The sequence below is a fragment of the Macrobrachium rosenbergii genome, chromosome 53, assembly GCF_040412425.1.
Source record: "Macrobrachium rosenbergii isolate ZJJX-2024 chromosome 53, ASM4041242v1, whole genome shotgun sequence".
NCBI classification, from domain to species: domain Eukaryota; kingdom Metazoa; phylum Arthropoda; class Malacostraca; order Decapoda; family Palaemonidae; genus Macrobrachium; species Macrobrachium rosenbergii.
In genome coordinates this window covers 1190324-1210293 of record NC_089793.1, presented here as the reverse complement: position 1 = coordinate 1210293, position 19970 = coordinate 1190324, and the positions used below count along the sequence as shown (strand labels likewise).

At 35.0% G+C, this 19970-nt stretch overlaps 1 protein-coding gene across 1 annotated transcript in view; it reads right to left on the bottom strand.

The window, feature by feature from the left end:
* LOC136834193 (uncharacterized) overlaps positions 1–19970 on the bottom strand; it is a 514934-nt gene that overhangs the window by 234716 nt on the left and 260248 nt on the right. Inside the window, exon 3 of the mRNA XM_067096466.1 lies at positions 6265–6406. Coding sequence (XP_066952567.1) covers positions 6265–6406 — 142 coding nt within the window. The remainder of the gene's footprint in view (positions 1–6264; positions 6407–19970) is intronic.

Below are 19970 nucleotides of genomic sequence, written 5' to 3'. Positions count from 1 at the left end.
CCCCCCCTACCCCCGGGGAGATCAATGTACCGGAGAACAGTGGTATATTCCCCGGAGTCGTCTGGAGTGCCTTTGTGTGGGTGCGTGTGCGTGTGTAGGTCGGGGTGGGTGGTTGTAGCTGTGGGTGGGTGTGTGTTTGTGAGAGAGAGAGAGAGAGAGAGAGAGAGAGAGAGGAGGATACGTTGCAGTGTATGCATTTACTGCATGCCAGTGTAAATGTACAAGTTTCTTTTTATTTATGATATTGGTATGTATTAAGCTACATTTGTATTCGTGATGTTTTATGGAAGTAGAGTTATAAAGATATATATATATATATAAATATATATATATATATATATATATATATATATATATATATATATATATATAAAAAGTCTGTCAGTTTGCCAACACACAAGCATACAGACATATATATATATATATATATATATATATATATATATATATATATATATATATATATATATATATATATATATATACATATATATGAATATGTATATATACATATATATGTAGATATATATACATACATGCCCATGCGTATACATAATACATACGATGAGCAGGAAGTCAATGAAGCGTATTTGTTATTGTAATAATATCCTCCTGTAATGCAGGTGTAAAAAGAAAGAGAGAGAGAGCAAATCCTATCAATCAGCTTCTGCTGGAGGAAATTAAACCTGTAGAAGATAATAACTATCAATCTTATGAGTGCTAAAAGTATGTATATATGTATGTATGTATCTTTATAAATGTATTTTATACAAACACCACGGATGTAAAGAAGCATGTACATATATACTTGTATATAATAATAGTATACAAGTGAAATTACTCTCTCTCTCTCTCTCTCTCTCTCTCTCTCTCTCTCTCTCTCTCACTCAAATATTTTTTAGAATATGCGTATCTGTGGGTAATGGGCTTGCTATTGTATAGTATGGATCATATAGAATTTTTTATGTAATAGATTACTAATAAAAGCAGTTTTGGTTTTCTGTAAAAGAAAACTATTGTGCCGGATTTTTCTGTCCGTCTGCACTCTATTCTGTCCGCACTTTTTCTGGCCGCACTTTATTCTAGCCACCCTCAGATCTTAAAAAGTACTGAGGCTAGAGGGCTGCAAATTGGCATGTCGATCATCCACCCTCCCATCTTCAAACATACCAAATTACAGCCCTCTAGCCTCAGTAGTTCTTATTTTGTTTAAGGTTAAAATTAGCCATAATCATGCATCTGGCAACGATATAGGACAGGCCACCACCGGGCCATGGTTAAAGTTTCATAGGCCACGGCTCATACAGCATTATACTGAGACCATTGAAAGTTAGATCTATTTTCGGTGGCCTTGAATATACACTGTAGCGGCTGTACAGGAAACTCGCTTGCGCCTAAGAAACTTGGGCGCATTTTGTACTTGTCTGTCTTGCAATCCATGCGCAAACTGTCTCCTTATATTTTCGTACTGCGCATACGATCCCGTCGCTAAAAGCACCGGAAGGTAATACCAGCGGTTAACTCTTTCGTAATTATTATATACATGAATATTACGTAAACAGTATTACTCCCTGGTAGGACGTGGCTGAGTCTTGGAGAGTCTAATGCACGGAAGATAATGATGATGAGTCTTGCTGAGGAGTCTCTTGAATCCATTAGGAGAGGAGATGGACCTAGACTCTTGGGAGTCTTGTTTATTTGGGGTTTGTTAGGTGTTGGGATGTATGTACAGATGTTTATATTTATATTTATATATATATATATATATATATATATATATATATATATATATATATATATATATATATATATATATATATATATATATATATATATGTGTGTGTGTATGTGTGTATATATATGTATATATATATATATATATATATATATATATATATATATATATATATATATATATATATATATATATATAAAATATATATATATATATATATATATATATATATATATATAAAAAATCCTTGAAGAAATGTCTCCAGACATTTGTCAAGTTTACCCTGTAGCTGCTGGAATACTTATATATACAAAAAATATTGTTTGTGTAGGAGACGGCTATAGCTCACCAATAAATCATCCTGAGAGGGTAAAAAAATGAAATGAGAGAGAGAGAGAGAGAGAGAGAGAGAGAGAGAGAGTCACGTCTAAGTTCATTCTTCAAACGGTAAACCGGGAGTGAATTCGCTTATTTATTGCACTGCACCCCTCCGCAACATCAGCCCTGTAAACAGCTACTGTAGATAACATTTTGGCGTATTGGTTTAATAATATGTCTATGCGTCTGTCCTCTTCCACCATCATCAGATAACTCAGAATATCACTAAAAGTTGTCTTTGTTCTATATTTCGAGTCTTAACTACCGTTAATGAGCGGTTTATACGACTATAAAACATTAATGCGTATATGCGTATTTGTCTGCCTGTTGCCTCACCAAGCAAGTAACTGTAGTACTCCATTTTCAAATGATTTTTCCTCCTTTTCAAGTATAAATAACTACAGTACTTTATTTTCATTTTTCTCCTATCGATTTTAAGTCTAAATGACATAATTGCGCATATAAAATCATTCGCGTAATTGCGTATATGCGTCCTTCCACTTTCAGCCCCATTAGATAAATCTAGTATTAACACTTTCAAATTACTTCTTCCTTTCAGTTTCAAGTCTCGATTATATTTCATTCGACTAGAAAATGCCCTGGGGTAATTGCGTATATGCGTCTCTCCACTTTCACCCCCGTGAGATAATTGTTGTGCATTTATTTAATAATTAGTTAATTCATTTTTTCTTTTGAATAAATCATCTCTTCTTTCTTGTATTTCCTATTATCTTGTGTCATTTCTTTCTAATGAACACCGTAATATTCTTTGGGAGCTTGAATTTCAAGTCAGTGGACCCTGTGTTGGGCTTGTTCCATACGAAAAGGGTTTATCGTTTGCATAATAATAATAATATAATAATAATAATACGACTATAAAATACTTCTGTTAATTACTTCCTCCTTTCCATTTCAATCTAAACTATTGGGGAATGGTCGTACAAACCGCAGAGGTCAACGAAAAAAGGTCAACAGCAACAAAAAAAAAAAAAAGGTCAGGAAACGGAATTTTTCTCCTCGCACTCCTTGAAAAATATATCAACTTCCGGCCAGTTGTCAAACTTTGATAAATGACGTGTCAGCGGTCAACTGTAATTTATTAACCGAGAGTTGGAGATCCTTTTTCTTGAGAGAGTGGGATGGGCACTTGAGAGAGAGAGAGAGAGAGAGAGAGAGAGAGGAAATTTGTCACTAAGGGAATCTCAATTTTAGTTGTTTATCGACAGTTAAAGCATTTGAGAGAGAGAGAGAGCAAATTTATCACTAAGGAATCTCAATTTTAGTAGTATGTCTCTCTCAAAACGGTTGGAGAGAGAGGCTTGAGCTGTCGATATACTACTAAATTGAATTCCTTAATGATAAATTTGCTCTCTCTCTCTCTCTCACACACTCTCTCTCTCTCACACACACACACACACACACACACACACAACTGCTATAACTGTCGATATATATACTACTAGAATTGAGATTCCTTTGGAGATAAATTCTCTCTCTCTCTCTCTCTCTCTCTCTCTCTCTCTCTCTCTCTCTCTCTCTCTCTCTCTCTCTCTCTCTCTCTCTCTCAATCACTTACTGTCGATATACCACTAAAATTGAGATTCCATTGGTGATAAATTTTCCCTTTTCTCTCTCTGTCTGTCTGTCTGTCACAACTGCTTCCATTTTCAGTTGCCTAATACCGCTGTTCTTTTCTGGTGTTGTAAGGTATTTGAAAATAAGTCTTCGGCAGTATATAACTGTATAACTAAGAGCATTATGCATTACAGATATGATATATTTTGGTTCATATTTTTGTATCAGTTGGTGATCTATAGGCCTTTTTTGTAAATCATCCATCTTTTCTGTATGTACGTCTCAGTATGTATATATATATATATATATATATATATATATATATATATATATATATATATATATATATATATATATATATATATATATATATATATATATATACACACACACACACACACACACACACACACACACATCTCAAAACCTGGGCTCACCAGAGCAAGCACTTGAGATCGGTCCCAGTTTGGGGTGAAAAAGAATATGACCCTTTTCCTGAAAACCCCCAATTGTATTTCTTGATCTAAGGAACCGACTTGGGAAAGGCGTGCGTAAGTGTCGCAACCTCATCCCTCCAAAAAAAAAAAACTTGCTGATAAACGGGGACCTGTGGTGCCCTTCTTGCATAAGAAATCCCCGTCAGTAGACATAAGAATGCGAAGCATTGTCGCCACCAAACAACAATAGCAGAATTTTTTTTTTTATATAGCGTCGGATCTTTTGTTCGCTTCTCACGAACATTCCGCCTTTTATTATTTTTTTCTATTTTTGCTTTTATTTATATTTTTATTTTGTTGGTTTGCAAAGGAGAATGTGTCGCTTTTCCCAAAGCTCGAAAGATGACGACAAAGAATTGAAATAGATAAAAGCGTCGATAAATCACGGATGAAAATACAATGAAGAAAGAACGGCCATTTTTTTTTTTTTATGTGGAACTGGAGACAGAATGGGCAGCTGAGTGTGGCCACAGAAGAAGAAGAAGAAGAAGAAGAAGAAGAAGAAGAAGAAGAAGAAGAAGAAGAAGAGAGAAGAAAAAAAGTCAGAAATGCATAGGACGTCGCGAGGAAGAAGAACGTATAATAGATGATAAGATGGCGTTGATGACTTGTTATAAAGATTGATGAGGGGGAATGAACCACAGAGAGAGAGAGAGAGAGAGAGAGAGAGAGAGTAGAAGGCGACGAAGCCGCAGGACATAAGCAGCGGAAGAGATGATGATGATGAATCTTAAAGGGAAAGGAAAAAGAAAAGACTGTGGTGGAGAAATGGAACGAAGGGTTGAAAGGAAGGGACAGTAATGACATCAAAGGGAATCTCTCTCTCTCTCTCTCTCTCTCTCTCTCTCTTCTCTCTCTCTTCTAGGGAAGCAAATGAAGAGATAAACAAACGCAGAAGAAGAAGAAGAAGAAGAAGAGGAGGAGGAGGAGGAGGAGGAGGAGGAGGAGGAGGAGGAGGAGGAGGAGGAGGGGAGGGGAGGAGGAGGGGAGGGGAGGAGGAGGAGGAGGAGGAGGAGGAGGAGAGTGACAGTTTGATGACCAACACTGAAGGACAGGATCATGCAAGGAAGTCTGTATTCAAAAGATAATTATCAGGAGAGATAAACAAACGCAAAACCAGAAGAAGAAGAAGAAGAAGAAGAAGAAGAAGAAGAAGAAGAAGAAGAAGAAGAAGGAGGAAACAAGTCTTGAGAAGGAGAGCCGTTCCAGAGTGACAGTTTTGATGACAAAAGTGAAGGAATTTTGTGTTTCAAAGGTAATTATTCGGACAAAAATAATTTTTCATGGCTGATACCATGAATAGGAAGGCTACTTTAGAAGCCTGGATTATTGTAATACATTTTTTTGTAAAGAGTAACTGTGAGTCATTGTGAGTACGAGTAAGGGTACGAGGGTATATAATAACAAGGAAGATGAGGTAATGAGTTAATGATTTGATTATTTCAGCTTAAGGCATTTTACAAGGTCTGTCTTTTGTCATTCAAATATTTCCTAATTTATTATGGCAGTGGCTGACCTTCGCTAACCCATTGCCTGAGATTTGACCTAAAATACCATATGTCCGGAGTGAAAAACATTTCCAACAGTCTCTTGTCTTCAGTTTCTCCTCATGGCCAAACCGCCTCTAAACACCGATCTACTGAAACACTTCTAGAACTTACCTTCTCTGGTTTCTCCACATGGCAAGATCACCTCTAAACACAAATCTACTGAAACACTTTAACAACATTGTCTTCATTTTCCCCACATAACCAAACCACCTCAATGCACCTGTCTACCTTGCTTTGAAGCATTTAGTCTGAAACTGCCCTCGTTTTCACCACATAACCAAACCACCTCTAAACGCTGATCGACTGCAACACTTCAACAACTTACCTTCTCTAGTTCCCTGCATGACCAAACCATTTCTAAACACCGACCTACGGAATTCAGTTTCTCCACATGACAAGACCACCTCTAAACACCGATCTCCTGAAACACAACAACAAACTCACTGTCTTCAGTTTCTCTACATGACCAAACCACCTCACCGCACTAATCTAACCTTCTAAGAAACATATATTCTTAATCTTGACTTACTCAGGACGGTCATGGTGGCACTCTTGGCCTCCGTTCGGAAGCTGGGGTGCTCCGCGATGACCTCGCAGCGGTACTGACCTGAGGCCGATACCCTCAGCTGGGCCAGCGTGATTGTCACGCGGGCATCGTTCCTGAACTCCTCCTGGGAAGGGCGAGGGAAAATTGAATTAAATTAGATGTTAAAGAATAATGTTTGTTTTGTCTTATTTCTGAGTTGGGGCAGTAACTGACATTGTGGTAATTCGTATGGGCATGGCTGCGCATAGAGATAGGGTTCATAAACACACACACACACGCACTCATATATGTAAATTTCTGACTCACGTCAGGATCGAACCCAGGTCTTTCAATTGAAAGATAAGACTGTTGTATATATATATATATATATATATATATATATATATATATATATATATATATATATATATATATATATATATATATGTGTGTGTGTGTGTGTGTGTGTCTATGTATGTGCTTGTGTGTGTATAACTGTATAAGTGTAATGGCGTCAAATCAGTTTTCCATAACCTACTTTGTGAATTATCGCGTGTCATATTTCACCTTTTAATCTGAGAGCAGAGAACGCCTATGATGATGGATCTGGGAGCGAGGATAACGCCGTTTTAAGAGAGAGAGAGAGAGAGAGAGAGAGAGAGAGAGGAAAGCTAACCAGCTGACCTCACTTAAGAGGAGCAAATAGAGAGAGAGAGAGAGAGAGAAAGCTAACAGCTGACCTCATTTAAAGAGGGAGTTAAATATAATATTTAATATATATATATATATATATATATATATATATATATATATATATATATATATATATATATATATATATACAATATAGAGAGAGGAGATATATATATATCTATTTTCTATTAGGTCCTAAGCGAGAGAGAGAGAGAGTCTGCTCTTCTCCGACCTCATTTAGGTCATTTGTAGAGAGAGAGAGAGAAAGCAAACCTACCCTCCTCCGACCTCATTTAGGTCAAACAAATAGAGAGAGAGAGAGAGAGAGAGAGAGAGAGAGAGAGAGATCTCTACCCTCCTCCGACCTCATTTAGGTCAAACAAATAGAGAGAGAGAGTCTAGCCTTCGCCGACCTCCGTTAGGACAAGCAAAGGAAAGCATATAGCGGAAAGCCGAGAACTAGGGGCATAGAGGGGAATTTCCCCTCGTTCCATTATTCGTGGCTTGTGACCAGAGGCAAATCGGGAATAGAGGAAGAGGAGATTATCCTCCAAACGAATGTATGTGGATGAGAGAGAGAGAGAGAGAGAGAGAGAGAGAGAGAGAGAGAGAAGATTAGGGTTAAATTAACGAAACGGATCAGTTTACGAGCGTTTGGAAGCATAGGCTCGTGTGTCCTTTTAAGGTTTAAAGAAATTTTTAATTATATTTCTGGTTGTTATGTAATTATCATATTCGAGCACTACAGTTTATAACCATTTACGTGTACATACTCAGTAGATAAGCCATGAACCCCGGTTAGTGCCGTCAGTGCACCTCACGTGGTGCACTGTAGGCATTACTAAATGTTCTTTGCAACGTCCCTTCGACCCCTAGCTGCAACCCCTCTCATTCATTTTACTGTACCTCCATCCATATTATCTTAATGCCATCTTGCTGGTCCACCTTCCCCTAACAATGATCTCGTAGTGCAACTGCGAGGCTTTCCTCCCGTTACACCTTTCAAACCTACCTACTCTCAGTTTCCTTTCCAACGCTGAATGACGTCATAGGTCCCAGCGCTTGGTCTGGGCTAAACTCTTATATTCCATTATATTCCATTTCATTCCAGTAAGCGAAGGAAGCTCTTGGAAACGGAAGGAACCACTGAAAGGGCGAGATTTGGGGGGACACCTATATATAAGAAAGTTATTTTGGAGAAAAAATATATTACTAAATTTTCTTTACCTTTTACACAACCCCATCCAGCTATTTTCCGAATGCTTTCGGGAGATAAAAGTTATGTTATGTTTTATTCCTCTGCGTCATATAATTTATGTAGTCATTTATTGTTTATTTAATTATAAAAGTTATTTATATACCTGTTTTCTTCCTCTGCGTCATATAATTTATTTAGTCATTTATTGTTTATGTAATTAAAACACATTCATTATTCGCGTGCCTCACTTCCGCGTATCCACGCGAGCCGTATATTTTCATATATTTATTTCTGTGTTTATTTTCACCTCTTGGCCCCAAATCTATTTCGACTCGCCGTTTGTTTAGAGTCCTTCATCTTCATATTTCAGTCTCCCCGCTCTAAATATACTCGTCCCTTAATTCATATTTTCGTCAAGGCTTTGAATTATATAAATAATTCAGCTTCTTAAAGCAGACGTGGGTGAAAATGTGCATATACCACGTTCATTTCTCTGCTTTTGAGTCGTTTTCCGTGTGTGTTTATATACGACTTCTGTGATATACTTTTATTTTGAAGGCTCTGTTGTTTTGGTATAATTTTGTCTGCAGTTTTCCGGGGTATTTAGATAATTAAGGCAGGGTTGGAAACTCCTTTTGTCTTTGTTTTGTGGGGTTGGGGGCGTTATTCTGTTTACGAAAAGGTTTAATTTACAGTAGTTTTTTGTAAAGAAAAACCCAAGACAGGGTTGGAAAGCTTCTTTTGTCTTTTTTTTTCTTGGGGGCGTGGTATCCTATTTAGGAAAAATGTTTAATTTACAGTACTTTTTTAAAGAAAACCTAAGGCAGGGTTGGAAAGCATCTTTTGTCTTTTTATTTGCGGGGGCCGTTATTCTATTTATGAAAAAGTTTAATCTACAGTATTTATTTTGTAAAAAAAAAACCTACGATTTCAGGTGTCAGTCTACATAGAAAAACGTTTAAAGACGCCACAACAATCTCTGATCATGAAGTCTTAAGGTGCTTCCACACCACAGTACGAAAATAGGCAGGCAACTTACCGCAGACACATCACAAACATGTATACAAATCAACGGCTTCTTCGTAATCTTCAGGTGTCCTTCATATACTATATAATCCAGCACTGGCCAAAGAATAGTTGTTTTCAAGCTGTCTGTGATGTGTATATTTGCGTGTGTGTGTGTGTGTGATAAACAACCCACCCATGTTTATGACATGTCGACATGCGTTGACGACATTTTTTTTTACTGTAGTATGGACACACGCTTATCGTCAGATCAGTGGCGTAGCCGGGGGGTGGGGGGGCAGGGTGGCCATGCCCCCAATTGGCATTAAATTGTTGTATTAATTACAATAAAATTATAAGCAGTTTTTCAAGATTGTCGATATTTTATCATATAAAAATGGCCAATATATATATAATATATATATTATCAATACTCAAAATTGTCTTGACTGTTTGGCCCCCTCCAATCAAAAGTTCTGGCCACGCCACTGTCGTCAGTTAAAAAAAAAAAGGGAAAATAAAAAAAAATATGTTTCCCCTGTAATAATCGGTATTAATATTGATATCGTACCCGTGATCTGAATTTTCTCGTCTCGAATGAAGAAAATTGAAAAACCTGAAATTCCAATTCTCGTGAAATTTTGAGAACATTTGTCCAAACGCCTTCTCTTGTTGTGTTGTCTGTAATCAGAACTTTGAATTCCATTCGTTTCAATAAAACGGCTTTACAGCTGGCGTTAGTTTCTCCATAATGTGATTTATAGTCTTTCATAACGCAGTTCACGACGAACACTTCTCAACTCTCCCCATCCTTTTCTGAAAGTGTACTGCTATAAAAAGTGTAAGGCCGGGTGTTCCCAAAGTTGTGGGGAGGTTATGTAAAAAATATGTTATCCTGGGTTCTCTTTTTTTCTCATATATTTATATGAATATTTTCAAAAGAAACTCATTGTGATAAACATTTGAGTTTTTGTTTCTACTTTCTGAAAAATACTAACGGTACTTTTTGCTCAATATATTTACCAGTCCTGTAAACACAAACAGGTACAAAAACTGGGAAAATCTGCAAATTCTGATATTTTCATCCAGGTCTATTCACTTATAAACATTTTTATGTTTATCACCAGCCTGTCACTTCTTGTGAAACGGTACAACATTCACCTAAAACAAGCATTTCTACGTTTCTTTAGGAACCTTTTCTCTTAACCAACAAAACTGCTTTTGTCATCTTATTTTCTAATCTTTTAAAACTTTCTTAATCAACATTCGTGTCTCTGTCAGTTTAATAATAGCTTCTCAGTGTTCAGACTTCGTAAATCATGATTCGTTTACCAGAAGCTTTCTCAGTGTACGGTGTTTTTGTGTCTTCTACTTTCATAAGGCAGTTTAAGACAAACGTGTACGATAAATCACCGTCTTAGCTTAGTTTATAAAGCAGATAATTGATTTGGATACACAGTCATCCCTAGAGATATCAATACGAACACACATTCATCCATGCATACATAGTCCAACTGAATTGAACATAGAATTTAGGCGGCCAAGCACTGGGATCTATGAGGTCATTCAGCGCTGGAACGGAAACTGACAATAAAAAGGTTTGAAAGGTGTAACAGGAGGTAAACCTCAAAGCAGTTGCACTACGAATCAATTGTTAGGAGAGGATTAAGGAAAGTAAGATGGAAGAAAGAGAATATGAAAGGAGGTACAGTAAAATTAACGAAACGGGTTGCAGCAGCTAGGAACCGAAGGCACGCTGCAAAGAACCTTAAGTAATGCCTACAGTGCACCGCATATTCCCGAGCCATGACAAATGTACAGACCTGTGTCAAATGCGTCAATATATTATGACAGCAGGAAATTCCGACGAGTATCGTAGCTTGTCGAACAATAAGCGATAGCAGGAAATTACGGTAAGTATCGTGGGGATTTTCGGATCTGGGACGAAAGAGGTTTATAACTGCGGGAAGTTAAAGAAGTTGTAATGGTGAAAGCGACTACAGTTTCGGGAGAATATATTGTTATGGGAATCTTTTAAAGTGAAAAGTATTGTTGTAAAAATCGTCAGACCTCCGGGAACGAGGCGGTCTTCAATTTCCTGGGATAAAATTCTCTCTCTCTCTCTCTCTCTCTCTCTCTCTCTCTCTCTCTCTCTCTCTCTCTCTCTCTCCCAGTTTTATTGTCATCTTTTTTTATATTTCTCTACCTGAAGTTTTATGTGGTTAAGAGGAGAAATTTTTAGATCATAAGTTTAACGTAAAAGTTATGTTAGGCATTGTCCATATTATTACGTCTCTCTCTCTCTCTCTCTCTCTCTCTCTCTCTCTCTCTCTCTCTCTCTCTCTCTCTCTCTCAGTTTTATTGTCTTTTTTTTATATTTCCCTACCTGAAGTTTTATGTGCTTAAGAGAAGAAATTTTTAGATCATAAGTTATATGTAAAAGTTATGTTAGGCAGTGTACATATTATTACGCTTGCCTCTCTCTCTCTCTCTCTCTCTCTCTCTCTCTCTCTCTCTCTCTCTCTCTCAAGTTCATATATATAATATATATATATATATATATATATATATATATATATATATATATATATATATATATATATATATATATATATATATGTATGTATGTATGTATGTATATATGTATATATATATAAGGTCGAATTATAGATAAATAAATATATAGATAGATAGATATGTACATTTGTATATATTTTGTCTCATGAACACAACATCGGTTTGATTATCATTCCTTTCCACACACCCCCCTCCTCTTCCTTCCTCTCCCCCTCCCCCCCCCCTCCTCCAAATTATCAGGAAAAGTGTAATGAAAGGTATTGGCTTCTATCTTTTCGCTTTTTTATTTCTTTTTGAAGATAAACTCTTAATGGAGTGCATGATGTTGTTGCCTTTCCTCCAGGAAAAAAAAATTTGTTGAAATCTTCTTCTTCTCCCTTTATTCTTTTTTTTTCTTTTTGTTCTTGACCAAAAAAAAAAAAAAAAAATGCCATAATAACTGGAGCGTTCTCGTCCGCGAAAACCGATAAAGATTTGCAGTGACTGTCTTGAATCGTAACTTTATTGTTCTTTTTTATTTTTATTTTTGTTTTACTACGTTTCTTTCTCTTTAGTTTGATCTTCCTCTCTCTTCCACAGAAATATACTTTTTTATAGTTGTTATTATTTTTTGTCTTTTATACGTTTCTTTATCTCATTTTGATTTTCCTCTCTCTTTCACGCGCATGTATTTTTGTATTTGTTATATTTATTTGGTCTTTTTTTTTGACGTGTCTTTTTTTAATATAATTTTCTCTCGTACACGTTTATTTTTCTTGACCCTTTCAGGATTTATTAATTTTTATATCATTTAGATTAAGTGTTATATATATATATATATATATATATATATATATATATATATATATATATATATATATATATATATATATATATATATATATATATATATATATACATATTTATATATATATGTATATATATGAATATGTATACATATTTATATATATATATACATATATATACATATATATATATATATATATATTATATATAAATACTATTTTAAAATATATATATATATATATTATATATATATATATATATATATATATATATATATATATATATATATATATATATATATATATATATATATATATATATATATATATATATTGCACATTTATAAGATCTTGACGAGAGATGAAGTTAATGGGAGAAGTCTTTTTCCTGTTTTACATATTTTATTTCTTAGCATTAAAACTATTTTTTAAAAAATTATCTGTACATAATGTGGACAAGTCTTGCACGTACATACGCATACACACACACACACACACATCCACATACACCCACCAAATCAGATTTTCAAAACCAGTAACTTTTATGTATTTTACCCACTAGTATTAGATCTGTTTTTAAATTCTGAGCACATAATGTGGACAAGTCTTGAACCTGCATACACACACACACACAAGTACATGTGCGTGCATGTACGCAAATGCACATACACACACATACACACAAATACACATATATACACACGCAAACACGTGCAAGTAAACACACACAAACACGTACAAGTACACACATATATATACACACACACACACACACACACTCTCACGAACAGGCAATCTCTCCGATATTCAACCCGAGGAAATAAACAGATTGGGAAGAGAGTTCTGCTTAATAGCGATATCTGTAATGGCGTTTAAAATCGAGCATCACCCGATTACAAAGGGATTTATCGCCTTCATAATTCTCCTGGCAAGAGACTTTTTATTCTTTTTTTTTTCTTGTACGGAGATAAAAAGATGATTATGAGAAGTTATAAAGTACAGAGGAACTCGTTGAAGATGAATGTCCCGTCGGATGTGCTGAGAGAGAGAGAGAGAGAGAGAGAGAGAGAGAGAGAGAGAGAGAGAGAGAGAGAATTTATCATTGAGGAGAGAGAGAGAGAGAGAGAGAGAGAGAGAGAGGAATTTATATTAGGTCTCAATGAGAGAGGGAGAATCTTGAGTGTGGAAAGTCTTAGTGAAGAGAGAGAGAGAGAGAGAGGAGAGAGAGAGAGAGAGAATATTTCCATTAGGTCATAATGAGAGAGAGAGAAGAGAGAAAAAATATTTAAATTGGGTCATAATGAGAGAGAGAGAGAGAGAGAGAGAGAGAGAGAGAGAGAGAGAGAGAGAGAGAGAGAGAGAATATATTTCTATTAGATAACAGTGAGAAATATTTTTGAATTTAGGTATTTAAGTTTCCTTTCATATTTATATAATAATCGGCATAACACGATTTGATTCTGCAAGAGGCAATTAGACTGATGCGAATTGAACATCACATTTATATTCAGAAACAATTTACAAGTTCGCGACTCTGTAACACGCGGAGAAATTGCTCGCTTGTTAAACAGAGTAAAAGTGGAATTGAGCAATAGTCTTCGACGTTAGTTGCTGTAACTGACTTAAAAAAAAAATAATTACATCTCGCTCATTAGGCTTATTAGGATGTTGTGCAGTCGGAACCTCAAATCAAGCAGGGATGGAATGCGTTGCTTCTTCAAAACAATTTTCTTTATATTTCAGTCAGTTACTTACATTTTTATATATTTATTTATTGATTTGTTAATTTTCTTTTCACTAATTACTTCTTTCTGTATTTCCCATTTACCTTCGGTTCCTTCAAATGAACGCCGAAATATTCTTTGGAAGCCTGATTTCAAGTCAGTGGCCCCTGTGGTGGGCTTGTTCCATATGAATAGGGTTCATCTTCTGAATAATAATAATAATAATAATAATAATAATAATAATAATAATAATAATAATAATAATAATAATAATAATAATAGTTTTCAATATATGAAATATTATTCTTCCCAACTTCTGTTCGATTTTTTGACGAGAATCGATAGATTTATTTTCTTTCGTAGATCTGATTCTTTGCCATAATTCTGCCCAAGTTGATTCTAATAATTGCAGTTTAATAAGTACAATGATTAATATATATATATATATATATATATATATATATATATATATATATATATATATATATATATAATGATTACAATGATTGAATATTATTGGTGTCAAGAACACAATGAACGAATCTCAGCTTTGTTCAAGATACAGTGACCAAGCTATCAGGCTGACATCACATACAATGAACAATCCTTATTCTTCTTAAAATATAATGAACGCTCAAAAGCTGTAATGAACAAAATCCTTCGACTTTCGAACTTGACATCAATCCTCCAAAAATATAATGAACAAATCATACAGTTGTTCAGGAGATATAATGAACAAAATTCTTAGTTATTCAATATGACAATGAATAGGGCTGAAGTTCATTCAGCAATATTATTCATTTCCATTTTGGGGCAACACTTATGAAATCATTTTAACCCATTAAAATTTTATTAGAAAATTACTGAAAAAATATTCAAAATTTTAAGAAAATACAAAGGCATTGCATCTCTACGTAGGCTTTTTTGGTGGCTTCAGAGGTCTATATATTACTTTTAAAGCAGGAAATGAAATTTGTTACGCTGCCTCTAAATGTCTCTTTGAAGTAGCAAGTGTATAATTGAATCTTCTTAGTCGGAAGTTGATGGAAGTGGGTTCGTTCGCCTTGAAATGAAATTTGCCAAACGATTTCAGTGGGAGTTTGGCCCGTTTAAACGGAGGTGGAGATGGAATTATGTTATATTGAAATTCTATAAAAAACGCTTATTTAAAATTCATGGTAAGCACGTGTCATTTATCACCTGATTACAAAAGGATTTATGGCCTCCATAATCCTCCTGGAAAGATAATTTTATTTTTGTATTTTTATGGAGATAAAAAGATGATTATGAGAAATTATAGAGTACAGAGGAACGCGCTGAAGATAGATGCCCCATTGGCTGTGCTGAGAGAGAGAGAGAGAGAGAGAGAGAGAGAGAGAGAGAGAGAGAGAATATTTCTATCAGGTGAGAGAATGCTAAGCATGTGTCATTTAAAATGATGACTTCAATTCGCCAATTATTAAGTGAACTCATTTCGACAGATCCACGTAATTGAATTTTGAGGAATTCTGGAGATCTGGAATTTTAATGCTGATTCAATCAAGGGGCCTAAAGTAAAAAAAGGATTATGATTAAAATGCATTCTGAGATTAATTGTTGGCAAATTCCGTTCATCTGTGAATATAGGATCGTATTGACAGGGGCTGTATTTTAAGTTCGGACATTTTCTTATAAAAACAAGGAAAAAATTTGTTTTAAGTCAAAAGTCCTCAAAGGAATCTGTCTCGATGCTGAAAGAGTAAAGAAGGATACTTTTAAGGATGAAAATTCTAAACGAATAAGGATTAATTTACACTGAAGTTATGATTATAATTTTTCCTAGTCGAAAGACGTAGATTATATAAGTTTTATAATTCTGAAATTCGGAATTCAGGAAATGTTCCATTTGGAAAAACAGGCAGTCAAAGCTCATTTAATTATATCCATGTCAGTTCACATTATAACCCACTTTCTGTATAGTTGAACAAGTGAGTCAAATATATATATATATATATATATATATATATATATATATATATATATATATATATATATATATATATATATATACATATATATGTATATATATATATATATGTATGTATGTATATATATATATATATATATATATATATATATATATATATATATGCTATGTGTGTGTGTGTGTGTGTGTGAGAGAGAGGAATCTATGGACTTGAAATCAACCCTAAATACGTGTTTTTTTCTGTAATAAAGGCATACTATGGGCAACTCACAGCATAAAACCTTGGATAGAAAGGTATATTTGATGCAAAAAGAAAGAAAAACGCATCGATTATTATTATTATTATTATTATTATTATTATTATTATTATTATTATTATTATTATTATTATTCAGAAGATGAACAATATCCATATGGAACGAGCCGACCAAAGGGGCCACTGCCTTGAAACTTTCAAGCTTCCAAAGAACGGGCCGTTCATTTGAAGGAAGCGACAAAAGGTAACAGGACTGCCATTGTGAAACCTGCATAATGGAATCCTTCAGAAAGAAATTACTTGTTGTAAAACTTGGCTGGGGGACCCTTCGGGAATAGTGAGATTGTGTGAATGTCAGGAGAAACGTTTTCTCTGTCTCTGTCTCTCTCTCCTTTTTTTTTTTTTTCCCCTGCAGCTGTAGAAGTTTGTTTCTGTCTGGAAGGGAAAAAGTTGCCAGGTTTAGGCGTTGAAGTTTTTTTTTATTTTTTTTTGGGGGGGTGCCGTAGATACAACTCGGAAAACAAGGGTTGACGAAAAGAAAGGGGAAAATAGCCTGTCGCTGGGGAGTTTTCTGTTTCAGGGGGCTTCTGCGTTGTGTGCCTGTGTTTTTCTCTTGTGTGTGTGTATGTATGTACGTATGTTTGTATGTGTGTATGAATTTATGTGTTTATGTTTGTTTGTATATGTATGTACTGTATGTGTGTGTATGTATATATATATATATATTATATACATAAATATATATAGTACAAATGTATATATATATCCACACACATATATACATATATGTGTATAACTGAATCACGAAAATATGGAACGTGATGAATATATAAATAAGATAAAATCCACGAAGAGCAGGAAACAGTGAGTGCTGCAGGGCAACATTTCTGACACTAGTCTTTACTTAGCTAAGTAAAGGACTAGTGTCGAAAGGCTGCTTTGCACTCCACTGCTCTTTCCTCTAAAGGATTTTATCTTATTTATACATATATGTATATTATTTATTTATTTATATATACATGTATATGTGTATGTATGTATATATATATATATATATATATATATAGGTATATATATATATATATATATATATATATATATATATATCTTCCCCAATTGAGGAATTGATGTAAGAATGTTTCCTCGTCAAAATGTATTTGCTATCTCTTTCCATTCACTTGTAAGATATAAAACCTGGGAATACTTTTTACCCCATGTATCACGACCATTTTAAAAGTCTAAGGCAAGTGTCTAAAAACATGCAGGTGAGAACACCTGCCATTCCTAAACATCTGCAGATAATTTTATCTAAAAATCCCAATTGGACCTGACGTATTGTACAGAAGACACTGAGAATGTTGTGGCATTGGAAATATTATTAAATGTGACGAGAGAACGCATCACACAGACCTGACCGCACAGAGGCAAGTATATCACCAGGAAAAATCAAGTACATTATTGGAATCGCGAGAGTAGTTTATACACTAGGACCCTCCGGTGTCCATTAGGGGATAGAGAGAAAATCCGTCTTTCAGGGGAAAGCTTAAAATGAGGGTCATTGGGCGAAATTCCCCTTGCTCCATTACTGCCGAGCCCTGACCATATACAAAGAGGAAGGGAAGGTTATACAAATGGATTTCCAAATAAACGTGCAGTGCAGGGTATGGGGTTCTAGGGGGTAGGGGTTAGAAAGGAAATACTTAGAATTACAGCCAGAATTACAGGAAGGAGTTGTATTTTGAACCGTATTTGGTTGGAAGTTCCCCCATTGCATTTATTCTTCTTTGTTGATTGAAGGGTTATGGGTTAGAGGTTAGAGGTTTTTGGGGTTAGGGGTGGGGGTTAGAAAGGAAATACATAGAATTACAGGAAGGAGTTCTGTTTTGAACCGTATTTGGTTGGAAGTTCCCCCATTGCATTTATTCTTCTTTTGTTGATTGAAGGGTTAGGGGTTAGAGGTTAGAGGTTTTTGGGGTTAGGGGTGGGAGTTAGAAAGGAAATACTTAGAATTACAGGCAGAATTACAGGAAGGAGTTCTGTTTTGAATCGTATTTTGTTGGAAGTTCCCATTACATTTATTCTTCTTTTGTTGATTGAGGGGTTAGGGGTAGGGGTTAGAGGTTTTTGGGGGTTAGAAAGGAAATCCTTAGAATTACAGGCAGAATGACAGGAAGGAGTTCTATTTTGAATCGTATATTAACGAAAGCTTCCATTTCATTCATCCCTTTGTTGACTTTTTTGATAAACTTAGACTTATCTCACACGTATTTGTTTTTCAATCTTATTAGAAGATGAAATTGATAACTTCATATCTGATGTGTTTGATAATCCGTTGCGCTGGCAACTTTGGAGTTTATTAAGTGATTGATGACTGAGATTTATGGTTAGAAAATTATACGTATCTTTTTTTTGTATTTATGGTAGAATTGTAATTATGATGATCGTGATTACTTTCACTGTTTTTCTTTTTGTTATATTAGATGGTTTATTTGCAATATGTATTCCTATACATATATGCACACACACATGTATATATATATATTGTATGTATATATATATATATATATATATATATATATATATATATATATATATATATATATATATATATATATATATATATATATACATATAGCTCATTGGTTAAAGGCCTCGCTTCCCCAGCTTGAGACCAGGGTTCAATCCCATAGGAGGGGAACGTGTTTAGACCCTTATCGTGTAAAATCCAGTGTCCTTGTTGACTAAAACAGTACAGTAATATTATATACCTGATAGCCAGTCGATTTATTGTGGATTGCAATAAGGGTGGAGAATCGTGGAGACGTCCCTCTATGAAAGAGAGAGAGAGAGAGAGAGAGAGAGAGAGAGAGAGAGAGAGAAGGAAAGGAACTCTGACCTTTCAGGCGTTAATGCCTCTCTCACTTCAACTCCCAGTTATGTAACAGATGATCCGCTTGAACAGCGAAATCGCGGTTACACGAGACAGAAGAGATTAATCATTCTGATAGCGTTTGGTCAAAGTTGGAGTTTAAGATTTATTTCGAATATCCTATTTGTTTGTTTTTTTTGGGGGAAACTGATTGATTGATTTGTTCAGTGATTGTTCATCATCTCCAAGCTTTGATCTGTGACCTGGCTTCATTTTTCCTCGTTAAGTTTTCTGTAAAAGAAAACTATTGAGGTGGCTTTGTCTGTCGTCCAGAATTTTCTGTCCGCGCTTTTTCTGTCCGCACTTTTTCTGTCACACCTTTTCTGTCGACAATTTTTCTCTGCGCACTTTTTCTGTCCACTCTTTTTTTTCTGTCCACTTTTTTCTGTTCTCCACTTTTCTGTCTGCACCTTTTCTTTCCGCACTTTTTCTGTCGCCCTCAGATCTTAAAGTACTGAGGCTGAGAGGGCTGCAAATTGGTGTATTGATCATCCACCCTCAATCATCAAATATGCCAAATTGCAGCCCTCTAGCCTTAGTAGATTTTATTTATTTAAGGTTAAAGTTAGCCATAAT